Source organism: Lolium rigidum, chromosome 3 (assembly GCF_022539505.1).
Source record: "Lolium rigidum isolate FL_2022 chromosome 3, APGP_CSIRO_Lrig_0.1, whole genome shotgun sequence".
In the NCBI taxonomy this organism is placed as follows: Eukaryota; Viridiplantae; Streptophyta; class Magnoliopsida; order Poales; family Poaceae; genus Lolium; species Lolium rigidum.
The window spans coordinates 309,891,387-309,904,129 of NC_061510.1; the positions used below are offsets into that span (position 1 = coordinate 309,891,387).

The 12,743-nt window shown below is 41.5% G+C and overlaps 2 protein-coding genes across 2 annotated transcripts; both read right to left on the reverse strand.

The window, feature by feature from the left end:
• Window positions 1-638: 638 nt before the first annotated feature.
• Window positions 639-2,192, reverse strand: LOC124699846 (transcription factor RSL3-like). The gene is made up of 5 exons (XM_047232082.1): window positions 1,722-2,192; window positions 1,424-1,642; window positions 1,263-1,328; window positions 1,077-1,142; window positions 639-989 (listed from the first exon to the last, which is right to left on the reverse strand). Exons 1-5 carry the CDS (start codon window positions 2,190-2,192, stop codon window positions 906-908), a joined length of 906 nt encoding a protein of 301 aa, XP_047088038.1. The 3' UTR covers window positions 639-905.
• A 5,601-nt stretch (window positions 2,193-7,793) lies between these two features.
• LOC124703698 (probable N-acetyl-gamma-glutamyl-phosphate reductase, chloroplastic) lies at window positions 7,794-11,776 on the reverse strand. The gene is made up of 14 exons (XM_047235921.1): window positions 11,667-11,776; window positions 11,172-11,237; window positions 10,929-11,069; window positions 10,567-10,674; window positions 10,340-10,426; window positions 10,137-10,187; window positions 9,967-10,038; window positions 9,587-9,706; window positions 9,291-9,351; window positions 9,119-9,199; window positions 8,829-8,908; window positions 8,628-8,717; window positions 8,384-8,512; window positions 7,794-8,295 (listed from the first exon to the last, which is right to left on the reverse strand). The coding sequence occupies exons 1-14, from the start codon at window positions 11,718-11,720 to the stop codon at window positions 8,188-8,190; spliced, it is 1,248 nt and encodes a 415-aa protein (XP_047091877.1). The 5' UTR covers window positions 11,721-11,776; the 3' UTR covers window positions 7,794-8,187.
• Between the last annotated feature and the right edge of the window lie 967 nt (window positions 11,777-12,743).

The following is a 12,743-nucleotide window of genomic DNA, read 5'->3' on the forward strand; positions in this document are numbered from 1 at the left end:
ATTGCCCAGAAAAAATGGAATGATGTGCGGAATATTCTTATTCTTTTTGGGTATTTAACTTGTATACTATAAGCTCATTCACAACTACAAGACAAACATCATGGACTGTCATGCACTCATGCCTATGAAAATAGGGTAAAATGGACAGGAATATTTGATGGATTAAACAAACACGAAGAACCAGGTGGACAAAATAATAGCAGACCAATGATTTGGCGACACCAGAAAACAACAATAATTCAGGCGTATATAATATTCCACTAACATGCAATGACAAAAGGAATATGAGATGGCATGCCACCCTTTGTCATGACAAGAGAAAGAATTGCGGCTTCTCTTTTTTACAGGAAGAATTCAGGTTTCAACAGACAGTATATAGCAGAAAATGATGTGATCACAGAAATATGTTAGATGACAACTGCCACAACAATTCACGATCTTGCATTGCATTATACTATGACAACTACCAAGTTCCAGCTAACCACATAATATTATACTAAACACTGTACTTCAGTGGAGACACAAATTTGCCACTAGAGCAAACTTGAAAAAAAAAGAGAAAACGAGACAATCTTCTTATGTGAAGTTGCATCTGAAGGAGAAAAGAAAATGTTGCCCTCCTTGTCTTCACAAGTTGCAGAGCCTCTTCCAACTTTCGGTATCTATCTTTTTCGCGTATTCTTCAGCCTACATGCACTCCCTTCAGTAACCGAAGTTACAAAAAAGCTTCTGGAGAACAATGCATTCGGTCTCTGTTTACACCTGGGAGAGATACACTGCCGGAATAGCTTATTGGTTGCGCGTTAGTAATAAACACTTTTGAGCTAATTAACCCAAATCGTATTTACGGTAGATATCTGCTGCTTTTTTAGAAACTTGAGACTGTTAGATGTGTCTTATTAGTTCTAAGAGAGGTTCAAATCGATCCCGATGTTCATCCCGTTGTACGCAATCGGCGCATACATCCACATATCATCGGAGCTGAGGACCTGCGAGTAGTAAAGAAACCGTTAAGTAACTCAGACAAGCGCATTCGAAAGGGATGAAGCACTGCACCGAACTGTCAAAAGCCTCACCTTGATTTGAAGCTGCAAGAACTTCACATACTGCACCGCCTCCTCAAGCATAGTGCTGATATCTACCTACAGGAGAACACAGGTGTTGCTGTTTGAGTTGTTGCCCTTTATTTGTGATCCACAGTTACTATGAACAACAGCGTTTTTTTGCGAAAACTATGAGGGATGTGTTGCTGAGACTCTTACTTTGGTTCCATTCGGAACAAGTTTCTGCAGTACCTTCAGCTTCTCATTGATCCTTTCTCTTCTTTTCTGTTTCCAACCAAAAAAGAGCATAAATAACTGCTGATTTAGCTATCAACAAAACATTGTTCAGTATCAAACTCAGAGGATCATCTGTCGCTTACCCTTGCATAGAGGCTCTGGGGATCGGTTGTCGGCTGACGGCCAGCCTGAGTCTTTCCCTTCGGGTTAGAGGCAACAGGAGACTCTTGAGAGTCAATTTCAGACGTGCAGCAGCTTATGCTTTGCCCTTTTGTGGTGGCAGCAATGGCGCCATCCTCGCCTCCATGTTGCATGGTCTTCTTTGCCCGCTTCGAGTCGGCCTTCCTCGAGCATTTCCGACCCTGTATTTCAGAAAATTTCAATCAACATTTGCACCGAGCGGCGAAAAAATTCTCGTGTACAAAATCATCTAGCACTCACCCTTGTTTCGTCAGCCTCTTTCCCTTGATCCTGGCGCTTTCTCTTGTTAGAAGTGTCATCGATGGAGTCTAGCAGGTTCATGCTAAGATCTTCGCAGCTTGAATCGCCATTCCCATAGGAAGGGTTGAGGATGGCATCCATAAACTGAGATGCACCTTGCTCCTGGACCATATTCAGGTCCAGCCCATTTGAGTCGCCCAAATAGAAGCCCCCGTAATCAGACGGCACATCGAGGATGAGACTACCAACACTGTTGCTACTAGCCGAACTGTACGCATTAGAGCTACCATTACAGTGGGCATAGTATGCATCTGAGGCTTGGACAGACCAAGGCAGCTCCTGGTGGTGAGATTCATCGCCATTGGATGGGAAGGTGCCGAGCAGCTGCTCCATCATCTCCGACTCCTCGGCCTGCGACGATAGTCCAAGCGAGTCCCAGCTCGCCTCCACAATCACTCCTCCAGACTCCATTGTGATATAAGTTTAGGCTGTGTGAGGGAGGTGATCGGTATGACTTATGAGGAGAACTGGGCTGTTTGATACACTTATGCTTGCTGAAGGAAAAATGCATGTCACGACAGCTGCATTTATACTGATGAGGATGCTGACGGAAACAAAGCAGTTGCAGGATTAAGAAATGCAAGATCATGCTTAGAGAAATGGACGCCCCACGGCTGGGTATGAACTGTGCTGACAACGACCCTTCCTTCCAAGTATGGCCTGGGAATGCGCACATAATGAACTTAGAAAACTTCAACTGCTAGTTGGTAGACAGGATTGTTGAATTATCCAGGATCACATCTTCAGAAGTCAAGCCAATCAGAACTCGAGTGGCAAGTGTCTCAATGATTGCAGAGAGCCCTCCCTCAGCGCTGTTGCATCAATAGGACAAGGAATCAAACATGCCTGTGGTTCAAAACCGGGGCAAACATGGGATTATCTTAGCAATTAATACAGAATCAGGCATTATGAAAATTGTGGAGAATGTTATTGGAATGAAATAATCCCACCAATAAACTGGAGAGCTGCAGAGAGAGGCTTGCACGACCATGATGGAGGGAATCTGAACATTCTTAAATGCTAGAAAAAAAAAGGATTAGACAGTGTCTCCGATCCTCCGCGTATCCTGATGATTTGCCATCTTATACTCAAAATGTACAGCTTTCCATCCACCCCTATTCCAACAGAATCTGCCCGCAACCTTCATTTCGGTTTCATACTTGTAATACTACATCACCATATCGAAAGATCGCCACTGCGACGCAGAAATTGCACTCCATAGACCTTTTCTGAATAAGTGTACAGAAAAACTAACCCGGAGTAGATCTAGACACGCTGAAAACTGAGAAAATCTGTTCCATTGTGTAACTATCAGATAATATTGATATCTGATAGCCAAACAGGTAACAGTATCAGACAAGATTACCAGAGTCTCACACGTGGACACTTCCACTCTTATCTTGAGATTATGTCATATCTTAGCATGTGGAATCAAAAGACTCTGCAAAGTATGGGTCTTACAATGAGCAGACAAATCTGAGTCATTGGGTGATCTGATGATGATATTCTCATTAATTGGATCTGATTTTCGTATATTCAGGAAATTAGGAGATGCGCATGGCTGGGATCTATTGGTCGTGCAAGAAATGAGCTGTACTTCTGTACTGCCCCTTCATCCCCCATAAAGGACTTGCTCTTATTGCCTCTTTGTCCCACACAGAGGATCAAGGAAGGGAATAAACAATGCTAGCTAAGATGCTGGCATCGGGAAATGAATTGAAAGGAGCAAGATGGTGTGCTTTCTTTACAACTGTCCTTTTATCTGTATAAAAAATCAGAAACTTCCAAATATTTGGCAGCCAAATCATACAAAGTGAATTTTGATACCAAAATAGCAAAAAAAAAAAATCAATGTTAGGCATGGAAATGAACAGTATGGGTCACAGAACATACCCTCAATGCAAAAGCACTTTTCATATGTGCCTGACCCCTAGAAGATCCAACTGCATCACGAGCAAGCCGAATTGCGCAAGATTTTTCCCTTGAAAGCCTTCAAATCTGAAGGGGAAACATGAAATCCTCCTTAGGTCATAGAAGCACAGAACCACTAATTATATGTGCATAGAAAGATAGCCTTGTTGAGGTCATATTAACATTAAACAACACTGATGAATTTAATTAACCTAATACAAAATGACATGCATTTTGATGTGTATTCGAGAAATAATACTGTTTACCTCTGGAGGTTGAGGTCGAATATTCACTAAATTTTCTGTTCTTTTTTTGGTCCTGCATATCGAGGAGGAAATGGTATCAAAATTATGCATGCTTATTGAAAACGTAAATTTATGTGTACTACATTCATGGATATTTTTAAGCATTGTATCAGGCAATTTTACCCAATTGGGATGCCAGATCCCCTCGGCGCCAAGTCCTGATTATTTGCTTAATTTTTTACTACTTCCTCCGATTCATATTAATTGACTTTGATATGGATGTGTCTAGAACTAAAATGTGTCTAGATACATCCATATTAGAGTCAATTAATATGAACCGGAGGGAGTATGTTATATTTCTTAGTGTCACTTTCAGTTTTTGGAAATGGTGCATCGGTTTCAATTGACCAGAAAATAAGGGCAAGTCTGAATAATAATCGACGTTACATATTGACTTGAACATAAATGTCAATATGATAGAATGCCCAGGAACACAAATCTTGGATACAATATATTTCAGAATTATTCAGTGGACAGTTTTCAAACAACATTCTAATCAAATAGTCAGACAACAACATCTATGACTTTTGATACATGGACAGTTTTTACTACTGTACTAAATAGTACCTCTGTCCATACAAAGATGTCTTGGATTTGTCTAAATTTGGATGTATGTAGGATACATCCAAATTTAGACAAATCCAAGACATCCTTTATGGACGGAGGGAGTATTAATTTATGGAACTCTATGCTATACATTGAAATGACAGGGAATGGTAAAAAAAAGTATATCAAACAAGTGAAATTGCATCCTTAAAAACTTGGCTGCAAAGTTACAGCCACAATAGAAGTTTGCTGCATAGTTACTGATACCAGAAATATTTGCTGCAGCAATGCTACAGGAAAGTAAACTAGTACATCAATATAACTATTGTGGGTTACAAAAATTACAGTAGGTTCTTCTGCTGCAGCAAGCATTGAAACCTATCTAGCTCCCTACGATAACATGAATAATATAACTTAAAATATTGGAATAAAATATTCTTCACGTCTTTGAGCTCAAGTGGAGAAATATACCTCTTGATATGTTATGAACTAAAACATGGATGATTTGGATGTGTTGCAGTATCAAAATGTTATTCTCCTCAACTTAACAATGTTTTTTTTTCTCCACACTTCCACAACTATGATATTCCATGAAAATAAAACAGCAGAAAAACAGGTAGATTGGTTTAACTATCTTGCACTTACATAAAATCTGTGTGAAATTACAGATGATTATAAAACTTAATCTTTGCCATCTCAAAGCCCATCCACATTTTACCTCTACCTAAAATACCCCAAAATGAGATGACTAAAGATAGAAGAACATGTATCATACTTCAAAGTATTTATATGCAATTATGCATCAGTAATGTGAAGAGGTCAAACTAAAAATTATAATTCAATAATAGAGAATGAACTAGACATCAGAGAATATACATAAAGAACTGAAGGTCAAATGCTAATAAAATATTGCAAAAGCATTTCCATGTCTATGGCGATTTCAAGTCAAACAGCACATGGCATCCTTGATCAGCACAGCCAGAAAGAAAGTATCAACAATTGAGTTTAGCTCAGAGATCAACAGGGCCTGAATACATCCCCTAAGGAAGACCCAGCAGCAAACTTTTAAGAAGATATACTAGTGAATAATACCTAAGGACCGCACACAATTGCATCCTGGACAAAGACCTTTACTGCAGAGTTGCTGCTATAGTAAAGATAAATAGTACAGAAATAAAGCTAGAATAGAGACTAGGGTCAAAGAAAAAGGTAAGAGGAGCATGCAAACTCTCATGAATTACAAGTAGGTTCTCCTGCTGCAGCAAGGATTGAAACCTATCTACCTCCTTGCAGTAATATGAACATCCTCAATGAATATATCTTAAAATAACTGCAACAAAAATCGTCGCTTGTTTAAGCTTAAGTGGGAATTAACATGGATAGTTTTGGATGTGTCCAGAACATACCAGTTAAATTGTTTTCCACAGCAATGTCATGAAAACAAAGTAACAGAAAACCATGTGAAAAATGGCTTGTTGTAGGTAAATAAATCTGTGCAAAATACAGACTATCAATAGAAATATCTTAGTCTACCTAAAGCCCATCTGCATTTTAGCACAACACAAAAATACCCCCAAATAAGATGATTAAACAGAAGAATGCTTCAAATAATTCATATGCATGGACAAACACATGAGCCAAGAAGTCTAATTGAATGCAATCTTAAGAAACCAGATAATGAACTAAAGTCAGAGAATAAACATAAAGAACTGAAGGTCAAAGGCTAATAACATAATGCAGAAGTGTTTACAAGCCTACACAGCTGATTCAAGTCAAGCAGCACATAGCATCTTCGATTAGCATGACCAAAAAGAAAGTGTCAACAATGATTTTAACTTAAAAATTAGTGCTGATGTCTAGATACATCTCCTCCCTAAGACCTAGTAGCCAAATTTAAGATTCAGTAATGTTGAAGAGCTAAGAGCCCCTTGAAGATGGGTACCTAAGGAACGTAGGATGTTCCCATTTCAATGCCAGGCTTCAAATGTACTTGCATGTAACATCAGTTTTCTTGACAATTGCTTAGGTAGGGGTGTAGGCTGACCAATCTTAATGCAATGGAGCTTTTCACTACCAAGCCTCATCGTAGTCATAAATGTGATAGTTAGAAGATCGACATGTGTACCTATATCTTTGACACGATTTTACAGTTGCATCAAATTATTAAGTTTTGCAGAGAATTACTCCAGAAAACTGAACAATAATAGAACTACTGAAACCTGAACAATACATTGAAATAAACTTACAAGCTCTGACTCAATTGAGATTTGTGACCTTACATTTGTCCAGATATCAAAGATCTAGTATGTAGGATAGCACCCAGCCATGATTTTTGAGTCGCCGAGTCAAGCCAAGTCGCCATGACTGCAGCTAGTGACTAGCTGGCTTGACTCGGCGACTTGGCTTGATTAGTTGCCCCAAGTCGCCATGGCAGTAAAAAGAGCACTACCGCACTTGATTCTCTCCTTTGCATAGCCCATTGATGCCATATGAGCAAAGTTGGCCTGTCATCTATCGCAGCCAAGCTGGTCAGGCCCCAGCACGGCCCAGCTAATCGCTCCCAGCCTTACCCACTCGCTAAACCTAGCACCCTGTCACATGAATCCTCCTAGTCCTGCCAGTCCATAGGCGCACTCCTGCACGCAGCCTCGCTCGAGCTATCCCCTCAAACCATCTCCTTCCTCTGCGCCGACGGCAAGGAGCAGCGACGGCCTCTCCTCCCGAGCTCTGCCCTTTCTCTCCCTTTGCATCTCTTTATCTCTGAAATCTTGAGGTAGGAGAGAGCCTATATTCCCCCAAAAAAGATCTGGCAGGCAATCGGCAACTATCACGCGACTAGGCCGTGAGTCGAGTCGCTTGCGCGACCCAGCCACCCCACGCCGACTCGGCGACTATACGTCAACTCAAAAAGCATGCACCCAGCAACATAACAAAGAACCACCCAGACATCACAAGAACAATGGGAAATTAAAAAAACCTCAGCCTCCTCTTTCGATGCATATATACACATCCGCCATGCAAACACGAAATCAAATGAACACAAGCAATTCCAAATAAAATTGCTGCTACCAGACACCTCTTAAGCCACAAATACCATAAGGGCCAAAGTAACTCAACCCTACTGTTATTCTTTTAAAGTTAACCAAACTATGGCTAGAGCTTTATCACAGCATTTCAAAAGAAATATATGGCACCTTATTATAGAATTCAAATTCGACTCAAATCATGGTATTCTGATATAGGCTAGAAAGGACAAAAACAATATACCAGTCACCTGCATTATTGTGGTAAAATTTAGGATCTGGATACATCACACAAGATAAAATTTGACAAAAACATCAGAACTAAGAAATGCTCTATATCCAAACGATGTCCGCAGTGGTTGATGCCTCTGAGTTGACTTTTAGACTGTTTTATTGATCTCATAACAACGCAATACATGATACATAGCCTTATGACTACTCTTATTCAACTGCTAATTGCTGCTCATCTCTAAAAACTACACCAGCACAAGCCTAGTTATGCTTTTGAGAAAGTTTGAGTACACTCTGATGTTGAGCTCTTTCCTCTCAACAGAAAACAGCAGAGATTGCTACTCCAAAGCACCATCACAGACAAGACACAACAAATACTGGCACAATATATCAAGGAAACAGGGGCTGATATTGCAGCCCCGTATTCTCAGGCAGACCCATCATCAGATTGAGGTTCTGCACAGCCTGGCCAGATGCCCCCTTCACAAGATTATCTATCTGCATTGTTGAAGAACAAGAAATCACGATTTTCCATCTTAAGTATGCAACATTATTCGCTAATGTTTGAGCAACTTGAGACACTTACGACAGAGATGATGATGGCCCTTCCAGGAATTCTGTCCTCGAAGACATTCATGAAGCAGTAATTTGATCCAACAACATGGCGTGTGTGAGGAACATTGCTGCCATTTAACAGCTTGACAAATTCTTCACCCTGAAAAGATGCACCGGCAGAATGTTATGATGCTAACAAGAGTAAAGGTGTTTCTCTCAAAATTATAGCTCTCTGCAGACAGATAATTTATTCCACTTGATCAAACAAACAAAACCTCGTAAGTAGACTTGAGATGCTCATACAAATCACTGACAGTCACTCCAGGTGCCATTTCAACAAACATGGTAGATTGCATCCCACGTTTCTGTTCAACATACAGATAAAAAAAGCAATTGAATTCTACACATTTCTTATGCCTTTAGTGAAGCACACAGCAAACTGTAAAACCAGGAGTTATCTCTGAATATGTGCTTACCATACAGATAAGATTTGGAGTGAAGCTGATAGTAACTTTAGATTCAGCAGCATCTGAAAGTCCTTGTTCAACCTCGGGAACTGAAATGGTGTTATCTCATTGTCAGTAAGGCCACCAAAGCCACAAGGATAGAATATTAAATAATCTGTAACTAGACTGCATTTTACCAAAGGGGGGACACATATGTTTGTGAACATAACAGTAACAACTTTTTTATTCAAACTAATAATAATAATAATAATAATAATAAACTAATGTCGACTTCAAATGTTTGCAAAAAATATGATTACCATGCCGGTGGCCTTTTATTCCATAAGCATGAATGCCTTCAGCTATCTCGGTGTAAAGATTTGCTTCCTTAGCTCCGCGTCCTAAAGAAATGCAGGTTATAACAAGCAAATTGGCTATTGATTTAGCATTACAAACTTATATTTTATAATGTTATCTTCAAAATATACGGACCTGCCCCGGTAACCCCAGATTTTGCATCAATTATAATGTTACTCAGCTTGATCAGTTTTGCCTGCAAGGTAAAATAAAATATACTAAGAACAACTTAGATACTAACAAGATTAATAAAATGATGACATTTCTTAAGTGAGCATGACACAGTGGCAGAATATTTTGACAAAACTAACGCATGTGAAGATTCTTTCTACATTTGCAGATATAGCACACTAAGTGAGGCCTATTATGTATAAACCTATTATTATTTGGACCAGAGACTAGGGTGACTAAGAACTCTAGTCGATTCCCACCTTTATTAGAGGAACAAGTGGGAGCTGAATAGACGTGGGATAACATCCTGGATTGGCGACAAGCCGAGCATTTCGTATTTCGTCTCGAAGAACCTCTGTCAAACCATACACAGCTTCTTCCTGAATAAGCAGAGAAACAGGAAATGAGCTCACAACAAAGAAACAAATAAACATAATGACATAGGAGGAACAAAAAAATATCACGGACTACAAAGCATTCTAATTCAAGCCCCCAAAGGTACTATATAGAAAACATTGATGGAACATGTCAATAGGAATCCAAGTTGGTAATCGACTGCTGAACTTGGAACTTAAGAATTGAGTAACAGCAATATAACCAATGGAAGTTATAAAGTATGTAGGGGAAAGTAGAAATAAACCTGAAGTTCCGGTGCCCTATGAGCATGACCATACCACTCTGCGTACTCATTGATGTCACGCAATCGGAAATCCTGCAAACATGGTATGTCACTCATAAGAATTATGGGACATTCAGTGGCAACCAAGGCGATATCTACATAAACAAAGCATGAGCTTGCGTAGAGCATACCGCGGAGAGATCAACAATCTTCAGTTGCTGGGGTAAATCTCTAATAATTTCCTGATAAAAAACTTGCAATCAGACTTTGCTTGAAATGTGTTGAGAATAGCATCTTATCTTCCAATGGACAACAGAGTGAATAACTGGATTCCTTTATAAATTCAGCAATTGGCATAAAACATTTCAGAAAAGGCATGATGAAAATAAATAACCTGTGTTGTTCCATGTGGCAAGCAACAAAAAACAGCATCAACTTTTGAAAAATCTGCATCTTTTACTGCAACTAAATTTGGCAGGTCCTGCAATATTGAAAGAGGATCACCCGTATGCCAACACAAATTCACATAAAGAAATGTGCTACTGCTTAAAGGTTCAGCAAAATCTTAATATGCAATGATGAAGCATCACGTGTGGAGGAAGAGAAGAAAAAAAATCTTACCTGTGTTATCAAGTGAGGAAATACAGAGCAAAACTGTTGACCAGCTTTTCTATCTGCGGTCATCACTGTGATGCGAAACTGAGGGTGGTTTGCTAGAAGCCGAACAATCTGTTAGCATGAGTGTACGTTAACACATTAGCAACTGAACCAAAATAAGACCAAAACATGGCGATCATAGCACACTAATGTTGAACCGGAAAAGCAAAAGAGGAAAGTGCATAGACTACGGGTTTGTGCCAAACTAAACCCACCCTGCCAAATTTTTGGTAATAGTGCCCAAGAATTTGCCAGGTGAAACAAAGCTATCCCTGCATGACAAGGAGTCAACAAAGATGGAAAATGACAGGGAAAACGAGAAGAACCTCAGCTCCAGTATAACCGCTGGCTCCCAGCACCGCAATGCGCACCTCCTCCCCTGATTGAACTGCTGATGTCTTGGGAGAGTATTGTTTTTGTGGCGAAGAGGCAATGGATGCCCTCACACGGTGCGAAGAGCATCCAACCTACAACATATACCACCATTTTCATCAGTATGTAGAGTACAACAAAAGTCGACGTCGGGGTTTATTTATTTACTGAAGAAAGAAGATGGAAAGGAATTTTACCTTGGGAGATGTCTTGAGCATGAAACTAGTGCATGGCTTGAAACTAGATCCAACAAGGGCTCCATTCTACACATTAACACCAGAAATCATCTCTCTGCATTAGCTCAAAAATATGTAACAGGAGCTCCATTCTACACACCGAAATGTGGTATTTGGAACAAGGCCACAGTGGACCGAAGGACCGCCACCTATGACCAATTCATCCAATGTACAGTTAGCAGTCCTACTTAAGATGTTATGTTGCCATTCACAGACATCAAGGGTAGCATTTCTTATTACTACTAGTGCCAAGGAGATGAAGCACATTAAAATCTTAGTTGGGGTCATACTAATAGATGTGCAGGGATAGGCAAGCAATCCAAGCAACGCGGCCAGACAAAGAGACCCAATAATCCAACTCGCGGGTCATACATACCCTTTGTGAATTCGCCAGAGACCGAGCTTGCAAGGGGGCGAACAGAATGGAAAATAAGGAACGAATAGGCCGGGGGTCACCTTGTGGGCCAATCCGGCGCGCGCTGGAGCCGCACCGCCGACCGTCGATCCCATGTCCGGCAGGAGGAGGAGTCAGGCTGCCGCGAAACCAGCGGGCGGTGTAGGCGGAGACACACTGATGGAAGCAGAGTGGCGAGAAGTGTGACGAGAGCAAGTGCGACTACCCTGTTCCGGTGGCGGCTAGGCTAGGGGATGGTTGGTGGTGGCGGCGCCGTCTTGTGTGTGGATTAGGTGGAGGGAGAGGGTTTGGTGAGCATGCGGTTGGTGAGGTAGGGTTAGCCTGTCAGGAACCCAACCTACGAGAGGGTTAGTGCGCTCTGTTGTGTCTAATTGTTGCTCATTTCCCCCTCTGGCGTGCGTGCTCGACAGATTTGTCAACAAATAACAGGCAATACCACAAAGAGGAAGCAAGCAAAATCCAACAAAAAGGAAGGAAAAGGGAGAAGCTTGTCCAGTAGGGTGGGTGGGGGACGAGCAGGGGCAGCAATGGAGCGCGGCAGACGGCTAGGTCACGGACGGAACGAGCGACTTGTGTCCCCTCGTGGGACTTGAAGAATAGATGAGGGCAGTGTTGTCGTTTCAGAACATAGTAAACTGGCTTAAAAAAGAGGGCTGGAGGACCAAGATCGCCTCAGACTTGAGAAGAATGGAGAGGACGAATATGGAAGGCACAGATCCGAGGCGGGCGGCCGGCCGCATGAGGTGTAAGCGAGGAGGGCGAGCTGGCGCGGTCCCCTGGCTCACCGTCAAGGGGAACGGAGGAGGTCCGCGACCAGAGGGCGGTGGCGTCGGGGAAGGTCGATGATGACTCCGCGCGCGGAGCTTGAGGAGGTGAGGGCGCGCTCGGGAAGAGGGGGCAACCTGGACATGGCTCACTCGATCTGGGTTGAACGAACAGGCGGCGGGGGGTTGGCTACAAGATTTTGTCTGCAGCTAGGGTTTCCTTTCCTCCGATTTTGGCCAACGTAGGCCAGCTGGGCTGTGTGGCTGGGCCTGACCGGGTTGGAGCTATTTTTCCTCTCTTTTTTCAAAACATTATTTTATTTTATTTCTATTTTTTTGTTTTAAAACCGTTTC

Bases quoted from the DNA above. Each gene is read 5' to 3' on its own strand.
- LOC124699846 (XM_047232082.1), bottom strand. From the start codon at position 2,192: ATGGAGTCTGGAGGAGTGATTGTGGAGGCGAGCTGGGACTCGCTTGGA. The intron at 1,329-1,423 runs GTAAGCGACAGA...GGTTGGAAACAG, and splicing joins CCCAGAGCCTCTATGCAAGG to AAAAGAAGAGAAAGGATCAA. The intron at 1,143-1,262 runs GTAAGAGTCTCA...GTTCTCCTGTAG, and splicing joins TTGTTCCGAATGGAACCAAA to GTAGATATCAGCACTATGCT.
- LOC124703698 (XM_047235921.1), bottom strand. From the start codon at position 11,720: ATGGGATCGACGGTCGGCGGTGCGGCTCCAGCGCGCGCCGGATTGGCC. The intron at 9,707-9,966 runs GTTTATTTCTAC...CTGCTTATTCAG, and splicing joins ATAGGGCACCGGAACTTCAG to GAAGAAGCTGTGTATGGTTT. The intron at 8,909-9,118 runs GTAATCATATTT...ACACCATTTCAG, and splicing joins AATAAAAGGCCACCGGCATG to TTCCCGAGGTTGAACAAGGA.